General features: G+C 42.6%; 1 protein-coding gene across 1 annotated transcript; it reads right to left on the minus strand.

Annotated features, from left to right (window-relative positions):
• Nucleotides 1–1,118: 1,118 nt before the first annotated feature.
• On the minus strand, nt 1,119–14,013 carry thbs1b (thrombospondin 1b). The gene is made up of 23 exons (XM_039782332.1): nt 13,779–14,013; nt 13,517–13,601; nt 12,605–13,164; nt 12,295–12,370; nt 11,848–11,931; nt 11,562–11,671; nt 10,461–10,586; nt 9,294–9,390; nt 8,254–8,427; nt 7,880–8,056; nt 7,614–7,787; nt 7,197–7,324; nt 6,933–7,085; nt 6,489–6,707; nt 6,235–6,342; nt 5,690–5,849; nt 5,441–5,559; nt 4,117–4,351; nt 3,715–3,942; nt 3,257–3,528; nt 3,055–3,152; nt 2,807–2,946; nt 1,119–2,702 (listed from the first exon to the last, which is right to left on the minus strand). Exons 2-23 carry the CDS (start codon nt 13,578–13,580, stop codon nt 2,695–2,697), a joined length of 3,510 nt encoding a protein of 1,169 aa, XP_039638266.1. The 5' UTR covers nt 13,581–13,601; nt 13,779–14,013; the 3' UTR covers nt 1,119–2,694.
• Between the last annotated feature and the right edge of the window lie 6,860 nt (nt 14,014–20,873).

Raw genomic sequence — 20,873 nt, forward strand, 5'->3', positions numbered from 1 at the left:
ATTTTTGGTCTTGTTGTGTTCTTGCTATTTTGTCCACCAGTGGATTTTTTTTGGAGTCTGTGTGTCTCAAAGCCTGTCAGCCAATATCAATATTTGTGTCAGTCTAATATTTGCTCTTCGTGTTGTTTAAGCGTCTGCAGAGGTCAGGGGAGATCAGAGAGGTCAGGCAGATGAAGCTCGGGAGCAGACGTCTGTGTCACATTCCTAATGTGGCCTTCATCGCAGAGAGACTTGTTTTGGTGGAACATGTGTATGTTCAAAAGATGTTTTAGTCGTGCAACAGAAAACTCAGATTGGACAGATAGTCTAGCTAGCTGTCTGGATTTACCATGCAGAGATCTGAGGAGCAGTTAACCATAGTCCTCATAAATCCACCGGAGTTTAGAATGCCAACACAAAGAAAGAGTAAGGTAACGGACATCCGGCTGACAAAAGGGGGATAGCCTGCAGAATTTCAGGCAGCACCGGAGCAATCCTTGAAGTGGAACTTCATGGATATAGACTACAGTAGACCTAATCAAAGCCGGTTGTCTTCGTGATCTGGTTGGAGGAGGTCTACGCATTTTCTGGTGTGAGTCATCCACTAGTTTGTGTTTAATGTAAAACATGTTTTTATCTCCACGTCATGTAAACAAGTTGATCAACAATAATAAACCCAGATGAGAAACGGTGAAATAGCTTCAATGTGACAAACAAAAGCACGGACATGCTAAAGAATTTTAACAACTATTTATTGTCTTGAAGTATGTAACAAAATAATCGCTATGAATAAAAACAGCATTTTCGCTTTGTACAACTAAGAAAATGTTTACAGACAAGCAAAACTAATTGTACAGCTAATTACCAATAATGGTAACATTGATACACAATAACAAAGAAGGTAAAAACGTTAAAGAACAGAACATCCTCACGTCAGTGTGCAAACCGTTTATACAGATGGACGTGTGGCCTTTGGTAAGGCAAAACATCCTGATAAATTATTTAAATAGCCTTTATCTACACACATACACACACACACACACACACACACACACACACACACACACACACACACACACACACACACACACACACACACACACACACACACACACACAAATCAATCTCTCACAAACAGCTAGGACAAAACAATAATTTATCTGCTAAAAACAGCATTGGACATACATGATAAAGCAAAAATTATTCATAAAAAAGAAATCTCCCATTGTACTGTTCTCACTGGGGTAAATCACGGGAGTGGGAGCGTGTTGTGTTTTTTAGATATGAAATGTCATACTATTTACAGCTTATGCTACAGTGGCACTAAGATGTCCATCATTTTAAAGGAATATGAAAAAGTACTTAGGTTGTGTTTTTGTTTGATCTAATTATACAACAGCAATGAGGTAATATTTGTACATCAAAGATTTCCTTTGTTTTTCATCTCTCTCTGAAGAAAAGGCACACACGTCACATACACTTCATGCTAAATAGCCCTATCTGAAAAATACCTAATTCACTTTGTACAGCGGGAGATGATAGACACGGACACCTGGCTGTACCTTATTTTGGATCAGTTTTAACTGTGATATTGGATGTATTTTATTTTTACTTTTTCAAAGCATTCCTATTTCCTTTGCTGCCTACATTGTAGGCAAGAGTCAATAAATTACATGTATTTACATAATATCAAATTGAAATCCTCAGAAGCTGAGGGGGATAAATCTCTTCGATGACCAAGGTTTTGATGTAAGATGGGGAGTATTTTGGAGGGAACACTGGCTCTAGCAATTTTCTGTAAAATAATCCACATATCTTTTCTTACTGGTTTGATATGGGAAGGTTGTGACTTCCATCTGACCCTGAGAGTTGTTTAGTTAACCAGACAGCATCAACAATGCCCATGATAGTTGTAAGTTCAGAAGAAAGCTGACCTAAATTTAATTTTGTATTTCTCTTTCTTAGGTAGATGGTTAAAAGCACTTTCTTGTTCCAGTCTCCACATACAGTACATGCATAACCATAAACATCCACAACATTATGTTCCCCTTATTTCTAACTCGCTCTACTCCCATCAGTTTTACTAAATCCTCAACAACCAACATCCCTAAAAATTTTTATTGCTGTCTTCATCCACTGAGTCCTCAAATGTATCATTCAGATTCTACATTCTGGAAGGTCTGGTAAAGCAAAGGGAATATTTCATTGTTTTTTTTCTTTGGGATGTCCATCCAGAAGCTAAGGTAGACAGGCACATAGGCTGAAGAGGTGTGATAGAAAGAGAGAGAGAGAAAGATAGAAAGAGAGAGAGAGAGAGAGAGATGTAAAGGCTTGGAAGTGCATAGTTGTCTATGGGGAGCTGTTCCCGCACAGAGATGAATGAGGTCTTTCAGAGAGCGAGAAAAGCAGGCAGAGCTAGGATAGAAAGGTGCTTGTTTTCTTTTTTCCCCAGCTCTCTCTGCTCTCATGAAAACTAAGGGTGGAGGAGAAGGGGCTCTCTGATCCTCAACTGGCAGTCAACCGGTTGGTGCTCTGCTCGAACCAGCTTCAAGTTACCCTGAGGCTGACCACATGCCCATTGCCTCGTCCAAGTGTGCATGCCGCAGAAGAAAGAGTTGCGGAGATAAATCGGTCCCTGGACTTTTCATCAGAATACATAAGTTCATACTTTATACAAAAAAAGGTGCATTCCTCAGAGCTTCCTGCGCCGTGCATTTAGACATCTGTTGAAAGAAAGAGACATAATAAAAGGAGTTGGATATGGTCTCGATTTCAAGAACAGAACATTGAATGCTTTCTGGGAAGTTGATTTCACATAAATGCTTACCTCTGCATTCATACTTGAGGTCTGAAAAGTATACCATCTCTTGTGAGAAGACAAAAAGACCTAGCCTGCCGCCTGCATATGTTTTGTCATAGATGCTACCAGAATCTGCCATGATCTTCTTGCCCTCATACATCACGACTCTGCGGGAATAAAGGAAAAATGAAAGTTGGTCCAAAGCTTGGGATTTGGATATCAAACCCATGTGAAGAGTGAACTTATATGTGGATTAAATATTATCCTCTGCCCACCTAATAAGTCCTGTTCTTGGTCTGTGGATCAGATGCCATCTGTAGGCGGTGAAGTCTTTCCATCCAACGTTCTTAGGGTCGTGCCAAAGAGTGCGGACCTAAAGCATGGGGAAATAAACAGCCATGGATTTATCTTTTTACATCTCCCTATGTTAAAATAATCAATTGGGGGGTATAACCTCCAAAAGTCCAAATGTATTACCTGTCCTGGGGTATTTCCTGTGTGCCAGAGGGCGTTCCTGAGGTGCTCTCCTGGGCCAGTGGTGGAGTTAACCACTTTGATGGACAGGCCAGAGTAGCCCTGGGCTTTGGTGGGTTTATTAGACCAGTATGTCTGCGTAATCTGCTTCCACATCACCACATAGAACCTGGAACTGGACTGGTAGCCGAACACAAAGCCGGCGTAATCATCATCCCTCTCGGTGTTGATGAAGAAAGTCCCACTGAAGTCCACTGAATTGAATTCGTGGTAACCTGAAGGAAAAATGCATGTTGAGGACAGAATTTCAATGCACACACATTTTTGAATGTTTGCTCTTTGGGCAAATTAAGGTGCATTTTGTAGACAATCACAACCCGTTATTTTTAGAATCAGAATAGGATTTTTTTGCCAAGTAAGTAACACTTACAAGGAATTTGCCTTGGTGATTTGTGACTTACCAACAGCGATGCCAGGGTCGCAGTTGACAGTCTGAACCAGCTCTTTGCCCTGATGGCGGACGACCCAGTTTGGATCAATCTGCGAGGTGCCTTTGGGGTCCAGAGGAACCATCTGGAACTTGCGGAAGTCTGTCTCACTAATGTCAAAGTTCTCGGGACACACGTCATAGATGTCGGGCACGTTGTCTTGGTCAAAGTCATCTTTGCAAGCATCTCCACGGCCATCACCTTTAAAAAAAAAAAATATATATACTGTACATTACATATTTATTAATAGTAATACCAAAAGTGTTTCAAAGATCCCTTGACTTGCTGTGAGCTGTATTTCAGCATTTTGGTGCTTGAGAATTGTTTCGCACAACCTGTATCCTTTGGGATTAAAGCATGGTCCATTTCGCTCACCATCAGAGTCCAGTTGGTCAGGGTTGGAGACCAGTCTGCAGTTGTCCTTGTCATCAGGGATGCCGTCGTTGTCGTCATCATGGTCACAGGCGTCTCCCTTGCCATCCTTGTCATGGTCAGCCTGGTTGGCGTTGGGGATGTATGGGCAGTTGTCCAGGTTGTTCTGGTGTCCGTCCTCATCGATGTCCTGGTTGCTGTCACACTTGTCTCCCACCCGGTCATCATCTGAATCCACCTGCAATGATACAATGTTTTGACATCAGCGTTATGACCGAATGTATGGATTGAGGGGACAATGAAGTATTAATAGCACTCAAACATACTGTACGTGATTACATTCCACCGTGTTTATTTCCTTATACCACACAATTTCCTGCTACCATTGTTCTGTCATCTCTCCTCTCCTGCTTTCATTAGGGACTTTCCTTAGGCTGAAATCACTCTGCCTCAGTAAAGCTGCCAAGCTCAATTTGTCCAAGATCTGTCAGCAGGTTTTAGCTACTGAAAATCAAACATCACTCCACAAGACTCTGTTGCCCCTCCTACTCCAATTTGCTTGTTGAGCACCTCCAGCACACCCTGCGGCACTAAGAAAGAAAAGGGGCACAGGGGTGAATGAAAGGAGATGAAGGGTGGGAGCAGGAGTAGGATGTGAGGATTTGGGTAACTCTGTAGAATCATAATTCTGCTGTCAAAGATCTCAGTAAGACCACAACATTTGAAGAGGGATTTTTTTGTATTCTTTGGAACAGCATGTAGCATTGCTGCGTCCATGTCTGGACTTGTCTCTTTTGGCCTTTAATCGCAGCGTGCAATTCACTTTTACTCTCCATTCACTTTTTAAAGACTACATCAGTGTAGATTAAGATTCACCACTCCTTCCCCCATCCTTTTCCTGAGTCCCGTTGTTCAACACATTCCTATTTCTCAGTGTAGCATAGCACAGGTGGACTGAGCAGGCCCGTGGTGCGCAGACAGGGCATGCACACAGCCCAGGGCCAGCCCATTCCTCAGAAATATCCAGCCTAGGGCCTCTTCCCTCACATTAGCCAGCTAACGTCAATGGGCCATTGAAAAGACCCCTAGCCCCCCACTACGCCTTATTGAACTGATGTGCCCTTGAGCTGCATACAGGATTTACTCCACCTTTACATGGTGAGATAAAGCTTAGACAGCTACACAGGGCTAATCACTACAGCTCTGTCTCAATTGAAAGACAGATATATGCTGAGCTATAGAGAAAGGCAGGGAGATGAATGTGGATTATTGTTGGTGGGTGAGGTGGAAGGAAATGGTGAAGGGCGGTGTGTATGTGTCCACACACCTGATCAGGATTATGTTCCAGAGGGCAGTTATCACACATGTCTCCCACTCCATCCAGATCTGTGTCTCTCTGGTCGACATTGTACACATAGGGGCAGTTGTCCTTCTCATTCATTATGCCTGGGGAATTAATGGAAACATATGATATGAAAAGCCACTACATAAGTACAAAATATTACACAAGCATGACCTCACAAATAAAGATGTAGATTTCCAGAGGAGTATTTTTATTAAACTTTCCAGTCCTCACCATCTCCATCAATGTCCACAGAGCAGGCATCTCCCTCTCCATTGCTGTCTGTGTCTGTTTGGTCTGGGTTACTATTGTAGGGGCAGTTATCACAGCGGTCACCCACATCATCGCGGTCGTAGTCATACTGCCTGGGGTTGTACACGAATGGACAGTTATCCTGTTTCAAAAAGAAAAAGACAAAGGAGAAGATAAAGAGTTGAGGATAGGTTTTCAGGTGCAGTGCAGAGCCTGTGTGGATCTATTCACAGGGAGGGAGTGATGCAGGATGCAAATGTGCTTTACTTTTAGGCCCTGTCCCAAATGTAATGTTGGGATTAGCAAACACACAGTGGAGCTCCTTCAGAGCAGTACCTCAGTGTTGGAATTTGAGGTTTTGGCTCAGGCCTCAGAGAAACATTTGCTTTCCTGCAGAGCCTCCCCTCCCCTTCCCTCTTTCCACCTGTCTTCTTATTAAACAGCATGAATGATGAATGCATAAATTGCAGAACACACACACGCTCCCTTGTTCACTGCTATGGCCACATCCGGAGAGTTTTACTCACCCTATCGTCAGGAATGCCATCATTGTCATCATCATTGTCACAAGCATCTCCAATGCCGTCCTTATCGTAATCTTCCTGCCCAGAGTTGGGGAGGTTGGGACAGTTGTCCTGAATAACAGACAACACAGTCAGACAGTCAGATATGACAACATACTGTACATACAAGTCATATGAATTTAACTCTGCAAAAACTCCTTTCTAAAGTGACTTTGCTTCACGGAACATTAGAGCCTCTCTGCTTCACCACTATGTACCTTTTTGCAGTGGTAGGTGGCATTCTCCACACAAACCAAGTCAGCGTTGGGCCATCCATCCAGATCTGTGTCCTCTCCACAGATATGGCCGTTGCCAGCATAGCCGGGCTTGCACTCGCAGCGGTACATGGGATCGGCAAACTGTCCGAGGTAGTTACAGCGGGCGTTTTTGTTGCAGTCATGGCTTCCATCAAGGCAGGGATTACGAGGCGTGCACACCTGGAGAGTGAAGGAGGGATGCATAGTTTGAATGACCAGTAATCAAACTGGCTGTGCATAGTCCAAATTCATGACATTCTTTTCTTGGAAAAGGCAGACATTCATCACAATAAGTGATCATGGTTTTGCTTTGGAGACATAAGTGTACTTGTGCCAGTTATTCCTGTTGTAAATATTTATTTATTGTGCGTTGGCTGCTTGACACAAAGACAAGACAGCACTTGCCTGTTTCTTAGCAGCAGCCTGCTCCACTCCTCTGCCAAACGGTTGGGGTCCTGAATAGCGAGGAGGGCAGGGCAGACAGTTGTAGCCAGGATCTGTGTTCTCACAGCGGTGCACACCATTAAACTCAAAGCAAGCGTCTGGGACCTCCTTGCACTGTTTTTAGGATAAAAAAACAACCAATTAAGACTTGGTAGATGTTGCAACAGGCATCAAACCGTGTCTGTACCTGACAAAATCATAATACAAGGTCGAAGGAATTTTTACCTCATCAACATCTTTACAATTGATACCATTGCCAGTGTAGCCAGCTGGACACTTCCCACACTCCCAGGAACCATCAGAGAAACTGGTGCACTTGGCTCCAGCAAAGCAGGGGTTAGACAGGCACCCATCTGAAAAGAGCAATGTTTGCTCATTATTAAGACATCATCTGCAACATCAAAGGTGTTATGCAGATGTAACCTTTTTTTAATCACATAAATCCCTTGCCAGTAATGATCTTATTGTGAAGATAGATCTCAGTATATAAAACATAACTAAAGAAATAAAACTTGCAATATAATAAAACCCCAACAAACAACAGTATAATAAATAAAAGGACACTAAAATCAGCATGTTTACAATAATACAGATACATGGAATTCAATTTTAGAAGCTCTGTAAGTAATTACAATGCCTCACCAATTGGACAGGCTTTCTTGTTGCACAGCTGGGTGTCTTTGGCATTACCGACGCACTCTTTGCCACCGTAGTTTGGTGCTGGGTCATTGCACAGGCGTTTACGAGTCTGGAGACCACCTCCACAGGTGAGAGTGCAGGTATCCCACGGTGACCAGGGTCCCCAGTTGCCATTGACTAAGGGAGACAAGAATAAAACATGATTCATTTCTATCCTTGCTGTGTATAACACACAAACGCAAGCATGAATATCAGATGGTGTGACTTACTGGGGCACTGAGATTTCTGACACTTCTCGGTTTGCCGGCCCTCTCCCTTGCAGTCCTTTCCTCCGAGCTGAGGGGTGGGGGAGTTGCAGAGGCGGATACGGGTGATGACACCAGCACCACAGGTGACGGAGCAGGACGACCATGGTGACCAATGGCTCCAGCTGCCGTCCTGCTTGACTGAAGGCCGCAAGGAAAGGTCAGAGGTCATTTATCAGGAAGCAAAGTGATTGACCACTGTGGCACTCTATCATTATGGCACACATATGATGACTTGAAGTAAACTCACAGATAACTGCATGTAAATCAGATTGTCGGCTTAACAGGGTCTACTTATTCGTTTGTGTTTGGCTGATGTGTATGCTGTGGTAACTCACATCGCTTGTCACACTCCTGGAGGTAGCAGTCGCGGGTCTGCACAGAGGTGCCCTCGCAGTTGTTATTGATACGGTCGCAAGAGCGCCCACGCTGCTGGATGCCCCGCCCACAAGACACGGAACAATGGGTCCATTCAGACCACGGCGACCAGCCGTCCTCTGCATAGTCGCTCGCTGAGCAGGAGGGAGAGAGTATGAGAGAGAGAGACAATAAAAGAGCTATTCCAGCGAGGCAGTACCCCCTCACAAACACCCTCAAGCCTAAATGAGGAGGGAAAGCTCTTAAAGCGGAGGGCTAATAAGTGTGGATTTAGCTGGGACTTGGACAGATAGAAGGCCGTCTGTTGAGAGGGAGGGCAGAGACTAACACTGAGAGAAGCTGGAGAAATAGAAAGGGCCACTGTCCTCAGGATACACAGGGATGCCCCATTGGCTTATGTTTTCCTAAAGAGGAAGCAGATCTTGCAAACATGGGCCTGGGTGTGTAATGACTTCAACAAGTGGCTGAGGTCTGGATGAATGCGGGTCCCCCTGTTTATTTAGCTTTTAGGGAAGCATTGCAGCCAAGCCTGCATAGGTATGCAGAACATGTCACTACTCCTCATGCAGAAGATGGCTTTACTAAACAGCCAACCAATTTTCCATCCCGCTTTAACCAATTTGGCAAATTACAGCCATTTCAAAGATGTTTTGGAGCACAAAGCGCCAATGTTCGAAACACATAAGCGTCCTTTCATTTACTCGGATGTTATTGCAGTTAAATCATCTCTAAAGTTAACATGTTTTCTCTTGAATAGAAACCTTTACATCCAGGGAAATATTTGTGGCTTTTTGTTTTATATGGCAAATAACACAGAAACGGCTCTTTCTGTGAATGGGGCAGCGTTTGTATGCTCTGCCTGTTAGTTGACACATATACATTCTAGCTTATGGGGGCCTTTTATACAGTAGCTTACAGTGCAGGTTTACATAAATGTAATTACAGTGTACTTTGCTATAGCTATGCAGACTCTAACAATGAATTGTACAGAAATGCTTACGTGTTCCACAGCGTGGGCAGCACTCTCCATCAGGAACAGTAGCATTAGCACAGGGGATCAGGGGGCAGGAGATCTTGCGGCACACAGTAGCAGAGTTCTGCACAAGCACAGAGATCAAATGTATGGTTAAACACATGCTCAACTATATGGATATCAACAACTTGTTGCTGCAATTTTCTTCCAAATTATGTCCAGGTGCTCGGTTAAATCCCCATTTCCAAATGGAATTGAGAGACACTACAGAACCGTGTCACCAATGTGGAGTATATTATATTGTTGTATAATTTAGTGCGTGTTGCAGGATAATCTTTTATCCAAGTCTTAGTCCATGTCCATGCAACCAACTCATTAACATCTGAGTTTGCACAGATTTACCATGCCAGAAAAACTAAAAAGCAGGATTCTGGCTGAGAAGGGAGACCCCTTCAGTGCAGACAACCACCTGCCCACTGGGTCAGGGGAAGGTGGGAATTAGGCCAAAGTCCTAATAATGGAAGTCAGTTTGATTGTAGAGCCGGCCTGGGCACTGAGCCCCAAACAAGTAAAGTCAGCCTGCCAGCACGACCTGTGTGGGTGTACTGTGAATGACTCAGGGATAACAACTGCCTCTAACTATGCATGCTAATGTTGTCCCTCCTGGATCTGATCACTGACAGGGAAAAGGAGAAAATAGGGACAACTAGCTTATTAGTAGAAGAGGAAATCAGGAAATCAAGCCTATTGTGAAATGCAGGAATCATCCCTGCCAAGTGTTTTGCACCTGAACCCATCAATTCTTTCCATTTGTCAGAGCCAAGGTCTTGTTCTTAATTACAGTGCATCACTAAAAGTCTGGTCACGTCCCTCTAAGCCACACTTGAGTTGAACTTCTATCAACAGACCTCTCATTACAACGGTAAAGGCTGTTGGCCTTTTGGCAGGCCTTCAAACTACTAATTACTGACCAGATCAGTTAAGTGGTGGTAAGTGTATGTGTGTGTGTGTGAGTGTCTGTCTGTGTGTGTGTGTGTGTGTGTGTGTGTGTGTGTGTGTGTGTGTGTGTGTGTGTGTGTGTGTGTGTGTGTGTGTGTGTGTGTATGTGTGTAAAAACAAGTCAAAGCATAGAGTGCATCCCCTCACACGTGTGTTTAAGTACTTAAGAGACGATATACACAGTTCAGATCTCACCTGACAAGTGCACTCGGTGCAGTCATCGACGGTCCACTCGTCTCTGTTCTTGTGCACAATGCCGTTGTGGATGCAGACGCCACTGTGAATGCCAATGCGGTTCTTAATCAGCTTGTTCTCATCCGTCTGAGGAGGCGAGGTATAGGAGAAACAGACAAAACACAGATATTGTTTATTGATTATTTGGATCCCAATTAGTTGTTACCTTGGCAAAAGCTACTTTTCCTATTAAAACGCGCTGTATAATAAAGATATGTTGAAACTTACCACATTAAACCACACAAATTAAGAGCTTAGTATAAAGTTATATATGTGCTTATAAAAATACTTAAAAGAGGGGGATTACTCAAGGTTTGGGGAGAGCATTTTAACTGTTTTCTGTTCTATTGCCTGGTGTTTTTCATTGTCGGTGAGTAATAAAAACAAACTGCATAAGACAGTCAAGATGTCCAGTAAGACTGCTGAACAACAGCAAACTTACATGATGATGACCTGTGAGTTGCGAGTGGTGAGGAAAGGGCAGTATTGTATTGTAACAAAATAACTGAGACAATATGATATACCTGATAACACTTTAGTTAATAATAGGTGTTGAATAGGTTTATAACATTATTCAGGTGCTCTGTTGTTGGTGGTATTATAGTATTTATGTGACGATTGATCACACAGAAAACATGTTTGAGTAGAACTAGAACTTTTGCTAAAATAAAAAAGTAGTAGCTATGGATAATTCAAGTGTGGTTTTAGGTTTCATTTTGCAACTACTGTAATATTATGCAGATTTCAGAATTGGTGCAGGCTGAATTTAAAAGAGTCTATATCACTCTTCACTACAGAATGCATAAAGGCATCTACTGGCTCCCTTGTTATCTAAGCACTGAAAGTATTCTTAACCTCATTTAACCAACAAATATGTTAGTGTTACCACATATCCTTAGGACCTTAGCTTATACTGTATGTGTCTAATGTTACTGGACAACTGTACACAGGTGGTGACGGTAACCCAGAGACCAGGCACATCAATCAAACCCACACAAAGGCAGAGAGGCAGACTGTCTGTTGCACTCTGCCACCAGACGGTCTGCTGGAATTCCTCCTTACCAGTTGGCGGAGTTCATTGGACAGCTCCTTGACCACCACACCAAGGCCCTTCAGCTCCCTAAACATGCTGACCAGGTCCTCACAGGAGAAGCCACAGACCATCTGCAGGTCTTCACCAGGGCAAAAACACAGAGAGGAAAGTCGTGAATTGGCAGTGAATGTAAAACATAAATAAAAAAAAACCTCATTCTTAGTCTAGTGTGGTCAGTCTCTATATGCTGGAGTCTAATAAAAATACATGAACTAGTATAACGGGGGAAGTCCATAGCATGTTAGTAGTGTTTACCTTTAGTCTTGTGTCCAGTGTACTCTGTTCTAATGGCTGAGGAGCCATTGAGGTTCTCCAGAATCATTGAGTCAGTCGTCATGGCTGAAAGAAGGACGGTAACATAAATCAAATCACATATTTGCGCACTCAGCATTATGGTTGACTTATTAATGAGGGAGGATATTGTTCTTAAAATGTTACAAATCCCACACTGCAATGAATCATAATGAAAAGTAATAAGCTAATACAGCAGAGAACATACTTTGAGACCACAGCACCCGGAGATATTTGTAAAATGGCATTCCTGTGTGACAAGTGGTAAACAGCTGACCAGGGACGGTTGTATGTAGAAATCAGCAAGCAAATTAAGTATATGCACTTTTCATGGATAAGGAGTTGCTTGGACTTGGCTCTACATGAAGCAGATAAGTGATGAGTAAACACACAAGATGTCTGATTACTTACAGCTTTGGCATCCTTTGTTGCGGAGGATGGCCTCTAGTGATGCTCCAAACACAAACCGCACGTTTTGTAGGACCCCCTGCAAGTATCGATGTTCAGTTTAGGCTACAATCCGATACATTCAGTAAATAAACCCGCTTTTCATTGCATCAGTCTAAAAAAGCATTACAATAATTCAGTCCTGCCATATGTGCGTTTTTACGCATATGGACATAATTATGCATTTGCGTTTTAAACAAAACTCTCTCTGCTGACAGTATTAAAAAGAGACGTGAATTAAAACTCTGCCGTCTATAATGGCCCGTGCGCTCACCATGAACCTGTCCTTCACGGCTCCCTTCCCAATCCTGAGCTGCGCGCTGGCTGGGGTCTCCAGCGTCAGGATGCTCTGGATGGGCACATCCAACTCGGCGGTGTTCACCTCCTCGCATCCCGCGTACAGCTGCGCCCGGTCCTCCTGCACGAACAACGTGATGTTCTTCCAGTGGCCCGTGGCCAGATCCACATCTTCAATGGAAACCACCTGCTGCTTGTTCTCGGTGGAGAAAACGATGTCCAAGGTGTTCGCCTTGCCGTTGGAGACGATCTCAAACACGGGTCCGGAGCCGTCCAGCTTCTCCACGGTCAAGAGGCTTCCCCTGGTCCGCTTGGACTGCTTGAAGTTGAGCAGGAGGAGGAATCCCCTCTCGGCTTGGATGGAGTCGATCAGCTCCCCAAAGGCGCACTCGGGGACCGGGGGGATCAGGTCCGGGTTGATGATTTTGTAGGCGGGGCTGTACGGGTCGTCTCCTCTCACCAGGGTGACCCCGTTGTTCTTCTTCGGGACTTTGACAAGCTCAAACAAGTCATACACGCTATTGTCGTCTCGGCTCTCTGCGGGTGAATAATAATTAGCAGTCAGTCTTTGTCTGGCAGTGCACTGGATGTATGTTGTTTTCAGTTTCAATAAAAGCACTCCAGACTCATAATCAGGGTTCAAAATTAGCACCATCTACCAGCCAAATGCTGGTAAAATATGCAAGTGGCTGGTAGATTTGGTTCACTCTCCAGCCAAAAAATACAATGGGAATCTATTGAGTGGCTGGTAAAATTTGAACATTCACTAGCCATTTAGCTGGTAGACAAAAAAGGTAAATGTTGAAACCCTGCTCCTTATAGCCTATATAATAATTAACTTCATATCTTAAAAGAGAATTAATATCCTGAGCAGTTCAGCCAAACTCACCTGCGACTCGCGCACTCTCGCAGGTCCAAAACATCAATAACAAAAATATCCCTGTCAACTTCATGGTGAAGCACCAACCTGCTGCCTGCGAGAAAAAACAACAACAATCTAACCATGTATAACAGTATTGTCAATGACAGACAAAGTGAGTGTGCAACAGGTTGAACACAATAAAAAACATATTAAAGTCAGCCACAGAAAAATAATGAATGCCAGTGCAGCTGCAGAAATAGTCGCATTCCTTAGAATATTTGCCGCTCACCTGCTTAACGAGAACAGCAGAGCAAAAGTAATAAAATCCCGCAAAAAAAAATAATTTTAGAAATCCAGCAGTAATCCTCAAGAATGAATTTAAGGCAAACGATTTGGGGGAAAAAACGAGTTCCAACGTGAAAAGAAGGAGAATGAATAAAATCTCGGTGTTTTTTTTCTTCTTGATGAACTTGTCCTTGCTGGTATCGGTCGCTAAAAAACTCCCTTTTTAAGCCGAGGGGGACAAAGTGCTATTTAAATAGTTTGGTGCCATTCCTAAGAAGTGGCCTCGTCCAATCACGGGGAAGGGAGAAAAAGGGACGAGCTTATCCTCTTAGCAGATGAGAAGGAGGAGAGAGAGAGAGAGAGAGAGAGAGAGAGAGAGAGAGAGAGATGCACTCAGACTTTTAATGGACCAGTGTTTCCTCTCACAGCGTCCATCCATCAGTCTTCAGCAGCATTTCCGTCTCAGATGCACATGCACATCTGCAACCTATTTTTCGTTTGACATTATTTAATTTGATACAATTTATGTTTATCAGCTTTACTTATACTTTTTAAAGTTTTGTTTTGTACTATTAAAAATACTACAGAATTATTCCTCCTTTTTGTTAAGACTGGTTAAAAACCCCCCAAAAAACAGCATTATTCCATAGTCAGATAGGTCATATATCAGGTCTGAACACCAGTGAGTTTCAGTATTATCCTCAGCTTGTTGCAGTTCCAGCTCCAACCGCTAGGAGCCGATGTGAGTTCACTGGAGAGGTGCCTGAGGCAGTAAGTGCTGCAGCACACCTGCACTGATATTCCCTTTTAAATTTTTTTTTTCTTTGAGTTATTGTACTATAAAAATTGAAATAAAATCAAAAAATAAACTGGCGATAATGTATTGCACCATCCTGTTGTATTATCATTTAGCATCGTTCCTGATTACGTGTCCTCGAGTAAGGTGGCAGTGGTGGCCTAGAGGTTAAGAAGCGAGCTTGAGACTGTGAGGTTGCCGGTTCAGTCCCCCCCAGGACCGGCAGGATCAAATCTGGGGAAAATGAATGTGCAGAGCTTCATTACAACCACTGAAGTGCCCTTGAGCAAGACCCTCCAGTGGAGCTGCCATCAGCCAACCAGACTGTGGTACTGGGTACACATTCCAAGTATGAATGTGTAACTGCATGAATGTGACAGGTTGCAAATGAGAAATTGTTCTCAATCGGATAAATTAAAAAAAGGACTTAATTTCTGCCGAAGTGGTGGAAAAAGAAAAATGGACAAAGAATGTACTGGAACTGAAGCATATGATAAAAAAAAAAAATCATTAAATATCAATCAGATATATAAATCCACACAGTATATAATTTGGCATACAGATGCCTGCTCAGAACACCATTTATCAGGGGGAATGTTTTTAAATAACATCAATTTAAAAAATATTCCAGTGAAACCTTAGATGTCAGATTGGACTTAGTTCCTAAGCTGTTCCAAAATTAAAGTGGCAGGATCAACTAAACCAAACACTCTCTAAGCTGTTTATACTGACTAAGAAAATTACTATTTATAGGGAGAATTTACCTTCTCATTCACCAGATGGTGCCATGAATTTATTCGCTGAATCACAGCTTTAATTTCATTTTTTTAGTGCTTTCACTGAAGCATTGGGAAACTTCTCTTGTCCACTTTTCAACCAGGTTGCAAATAGCTCCGATGCATTTGAATCTTATCTGTTTAATTGGCTATCTCAACCATGAGACTTGTCATCAGTTTCTTGTCTCATCCCTTCATTCTTCATCTGCCGGGATCATAATATATACCCATTTCGAAAAAGACATACACATTCCAAAGAAAGAGCAAGAAGTGGGGACAAATGTTACAGCAAGTGTCCTCTGCTGTGTAAAAACAGGCAGTGTTTTGACTACCTGGTGAGGGAAGACAGATCCACCTTTGACAGATGAGTACCTTTCGCCGTTCACTGACACGGAGAAACTCAAGCTTTGTCTGGCTCTGCGTAGAAGTGTAATTCATCTACATGATGCATAAGACACCTGCCTTTATATATAATGTGACAGGTTTCAGAGCTATGAGTTTAACAGAAATGTGCGCTGGTGTACGCGGGTCTCTGTGAGCTGGTTTAGGCGTCTGGGGGTGGACGCTTTACCCTGAGGGGTCCTGGGGTCAGCTGGGCTGACTCTTCGGGTGCCTCTGAGTCTCTGTCTCAGATCAGGACCCTTGAGAGACTGTAGCTTGTCTCAGCCTGTGGAGGATACACAATGTCTCAGGTGCTAGGGCAGTTGTCTATAGTGTAACATAAAAATATGAAACGTTTGGGAAGGCATTAACCTGGGAGAGCAAACAGACCGAGTCTTGTTTGAGAGATGCACAATTTGGGAGCTTGTTTAAGCTCATTTAAGACTCATGTTAGTGTTGGGATGTTATTTCGTAAACTCAGCCTATGAAGAGGAAAGCACATGTGAAGAAAAAATGTGCTGCTGTTCTTGGCAGGAGGAAATCTAAATAAAAGGATCAAGGGGAAATTTGTCTGAATACACTTATGCTGCCACACACGTTCACCAATGACTGTTGGTGTGTATTCCCACCACGCATCTTCTTTTTACCTTTCCTATGAGAAGAAAAAGGAAACGAGAGAAAAGAGTAACACGGAGAACGGAGATAAGGAGAGGATGAGGCAGATAAGGGAATTATAAAACAAGCAAGAAAGAAACAAGGGAAGGAGAGGAGAAGACAAACGAGAGGAGAAAATAGAGAAGCAAATAAAGGTGAGGAGGAACAGGAAGAAGACAGGCGAATCATGGACTATAAGTACAGTAATGACCTATAGTAAGTAGAACAGAAACAAGGAAAGAAAAGGCATAACAACATGTGGACAGAAAATAAGAAACAGAACAGAGGAGAAACAAGGACAAGAAATGACAAACAAGGAAAGGACAGAGGGAACCAGGAAAGAGAAGAGAAATTAGGAGAGGAGCAGAGAAACAAGGATAGAAAATGAAGTACATGGAGAGGGGGTGGGGAGGATAAAAGACAAATAAAGAAATGAAGGAGAAACAAGCCAAGTAGAGGAGTATTGAGCAGGTAATGGAAATGAGAGGAGGAACAAGAAGAGAAGACATGCATGTACTTGCACATACTGTACATGTAATTTCACAGCCCAATCACTGAATGCAATAATCAGCTACTGTGTTCCTCTGAATCCAGCTACAGGAAATCATTATTGAGTATTGATCATCATGACATGACAGGTGACTCAGGCCTGCTCCCGGGTAAGTGGCGTCAGAAAGCTGATGTTTCACGCGTTGGGTATGAAAGGTAATGAAATGTGTGAGTTTTATTGTCAGAGTTGACAGAAAGATGCCCTTGTCAGCTGCCAAATTCAGATTTCCAGTAATCTGGTGGGCTTGATGTACACAAGTTTTGTCATACTCTTTTGGGAAAACACAAATGAATGATTGACTGTGTTGCCGTTGGCTTGTTAATCTTTTGTTCAAGATGACAGGAAATGATAGATGATGGACGCATCCCTGGTTTATTAGAGCTGACGGTGTGCTCATTGGCTTGTCCTGGTTGTTCTTGTCCATCATTTTACTATGTTCGATTAAAACTAGAGCAAGAATCCAATAACGTTACATTTCAGTAAGTTGGAGGTCCTCATTTTCTCCCTGGACTCTCACATTTGCCGCTTGGGGTGTTGTACAATCTGCGACTACAGCCAGAAGAGATAGCAGCCTGCTAAAGTTATTCCCACGCCCTACTCGCAATTACGCCTAAGAAGATGACATGGGGAATTTTCCCCAGTCACCAGCTCATATTTACAGTGTGTCGTGAACTCGGCAGTTACTCTTCCCTGCTCCATTATCAGAGAGCAGAGATCCTGTGTCAGGGCAGAGCAGGATGGAGTGAAAGTTTATATATTTATAACTGTACAGTATGCTGATATGTATGCTGCTTTTCTTTGTTTTATATCATTTTTTCTTTGGGTGTTGGATTTGTTGAAGAAAACAAGCAGTAGGAAGTAACACATTGGCATAGAGTAACCGTGAGGGAAACTCTTTCCTATTTCCTGACATTTTATAGACATAATAATCAGTGAATCACAGCAATAATCAGAACTGTACATATGTGCTGAAGTGTGTCTGTTGTACAGACGAGTGAGACTATGCACGAGGTCACACAGATCACTGGTGTTATTGCTCCATGCACAACACCCACACACACACACACACACACACACACACACACACACACACACGCGCACACACACACACACAGAGCTCAAACCCTCTGCTTCTTTATGGAAAGTAATTAACCAGCACAAAGCACACAAACAATGAGCTTCCATGGCCAAATTATGCCCATATACTGTACATTCACTTGTTAGCAAAAAAATACCTTTTTTGGTACGTTTTGGTTCATAATTCTGAACAATGAAGTGACCCTTACGGTCCATGTGGGATAGATGCAATTAGATCTGATGCATTCTTGAGCTCAAAATCTATTTTACGGTGCTGCAGACCCACAGATGACCACCTGGGCGTCTCTTTCACTGGGCCCCCTCCCACTAGTTCCTAATAAACTACTCATTGGAGTGTTCACCCATGACATTACTGGGCCCAAGCCAGGACCATTAGCCAGGAAAAGACATTGGTTGCCACAGGCTCAGCCACTCTGTGATTTCTAAATATCTAATAGTGTCTAGGAATGTACACTGGATCCAGTTCCATCTTCAGCCTATTAGGAGGTCACGGTGTGCCAGCTTCTTTTCATGGGCTTCCATGGACAATGTAATTTGCATTCCTGAGCTCAGCGGGTTGGAGAAAAAAAGACGTTTGGGTGTTCTGAATCATCTGATATAATTGCTGCTGAGAGCGTAACTGCCGATTCTATTTAATTCTAATGGGGCTTCCCGTGAAAATGTTTTCCCCAAATTTAGCAAATTATTACAGACCTGTTTTGACCATAACCAATGTCCCAGCTGTTAACCAGCTGTTTACTTCTAAAGACATGCTCATAACATTGGGATTGCACTGGCCGCAGTGTGGAAACTTTTCCTGGGAACTTGTCATTTTGCTTCAATATTCACTGAATTAATTAACTATCAGGGGCACATGCTCTTTTAATCAAGTGTAGTGATGTTGTGAATCCACAAGCCCTACTCATTTTACTCATTCCTAAATTATTTCCAGTATTAAATCTATCCCCAAGGAGGAGATGCTGTGATTAAAAAAAGAGTTTGACGTTTTGTTGATATTAATTGGTCGCTTATTTCTATTGCTTTGCACGCTGTTGATGGGGTAGTTAAGAGAAATCACATCTTTTTATGCAGTTGAACTGTTTCTTTGTTTTACCAAGACTAAGACTCTACAGCCATGCTACGCGGCTCGGCAAGACTGTACTTAGACACAGTGGTGCTTTGAGCTAAATGCTGACATGAGCATGCTAGCAGGCTCACCATGACAAAGCTAACATGTTGATGTTTAACGGGCATAATGTTCACCCTCTTCGAATAGCCTGTTAGCATGAAGACGAGAATGGTAAATGAATATTAAATTGAATCGATCATTTGAATAAGTTAGTTGTACAGTTATTTAGTCATGAACCAAATTTTTTTGACCTGATGGTGGCGCTAGAGTAAAAGTCAAGGATCAACAAAGTAATTAGAATTCATCCTCTGGGCACCATGGATATCTAAGTTCATGGTGACCCATTCAAAAGTTGTTGAGATATTTCAGTCAGGACCCTGGCTGTGCTACAGATAAGTCTGGCTGAAATATCAACAAACAAATTACGTGAAATGACACCTTATGGTGCCTTTTTCCTAGGAGTAACTATGTATATATACAGTACAGGCCAAAAGTTTGGACACACCTTCTCATTCAATGCGTTTCCTTTTTATTTTCATGACTATTTACATTGTAGATTATCACTGAAGGCATCAAAACTATGAATAAACACATATGGAATTATGTACTTAACAAAAAAGTGTGAAATAACTGAAAACATGTCTTATATTTTAGATTCTTCAAAGTAGCCACCCTTTGCTTTTTTATTAATAAGGGGAAAAAATTCCACTAATTAACCCTGACAAAGCACACCTGTGAAGTGAAAACCATTTCAGGTGACTACCTCATGAAGCTCATTGAGAGAACACCAAGGGTTTGCAGAGTTATCAAAAAAAGCAAAGGGTGGCTACTTTGAAGAATCTAAAATATAAGACATGTTTTCAGTTATTTCACACTAAGTACATAATTCCATATGTGTTCATTCATAGTTTTGATGCCTTCAGTGAGAATCTATTGAATGAGAAGGTGTGTCCAAACTTTTGGCCTGTACTATATATATATAAGTACTTGACTTATTTTTGACTTTCTCTGCACTTGTTTGCTGAGGCATCAACAGCAAATTAGACCATGATATCTATTATCTCTAGTGGAAAATCATCTATCCTCAGGCTCTATACTTGAGCTCCACACACACACACACACACACACACACACCCACACACACACACACACACACACACACACACACACACACACACACACACACACACACACACACACACACACACACACACACACACACACACACATATCCTGTGCAACAGTTCAAAAAACAATTTCTTTGTTACCATAGACATCATTTTTGGGGAATTTCAAACAGTGGTCGTCCTTTATGGCTCCACACACATTCCTCTGGTAAACAAACAAACTGTGGTGACCTGGGCAAAATCAGCCATAAACGACTGTCAGCCGGCCTTATTTGGAAATATAGAGAGGTCATTTGCCACGTCCACATTCCCGACATACCTCTTTAGCGCACCTCAATATCCTGGGAGCCATGTTCCATCCGTCTATTAATCTGTCTAAGGGCTGGACAGAAATCACTCTGATTGCCTCTCAGCTCACTCAACACAACAAGAGGCTCTACAATAGCCCTCCTTGTCCTGCGTCACCAGTGTAAGCAAATGTGAGCTCATCAAGGATGTTTTCACATAGCTGATTCTGATGGACTTTGTATAAAAGGCCTGTCACGTTCAGGAGCAGCACAGTTACATGGTTTTGTTTAGGAACAACTTTTAACTGTTTTTCTCCTGCAC

This window comes from Perca fluviatilis, chromosome 18, assembly GCF_010015445.1.
Source record: "Perca fluviatilis chromosome 18, GENO_Pfluv_1.0, whole genome shotgun sequence".
NCBI lineage: Eukaryota > Metazoa > Chordata > Actinopteri > Perciformes > Percidae > Perca > Perca fluviatilis.

Coding starts and splice junctions, on each gene's coding strand:
- thbs1b (XM_039782332.1), bottom strand. CDS start 13,580: ATGAAGTTGACAGGGATATTTTTGTTATTGATGTTTTGGACCTGCGAG. Junction 11,932..12,294: donor CAACAAAGGATGCCAAAGCT/GTAAGTAATCAG, acceptor TCCTTCTTTCAG/CCATGACGACTGACTCAATG. Junction 3,153..3,256: donor CAGGAAATACCCCAGGACAG/GTAATACATTTG, acceptor CCCATGCTTTAG/GTCCGCACTCTTTGGCACGA.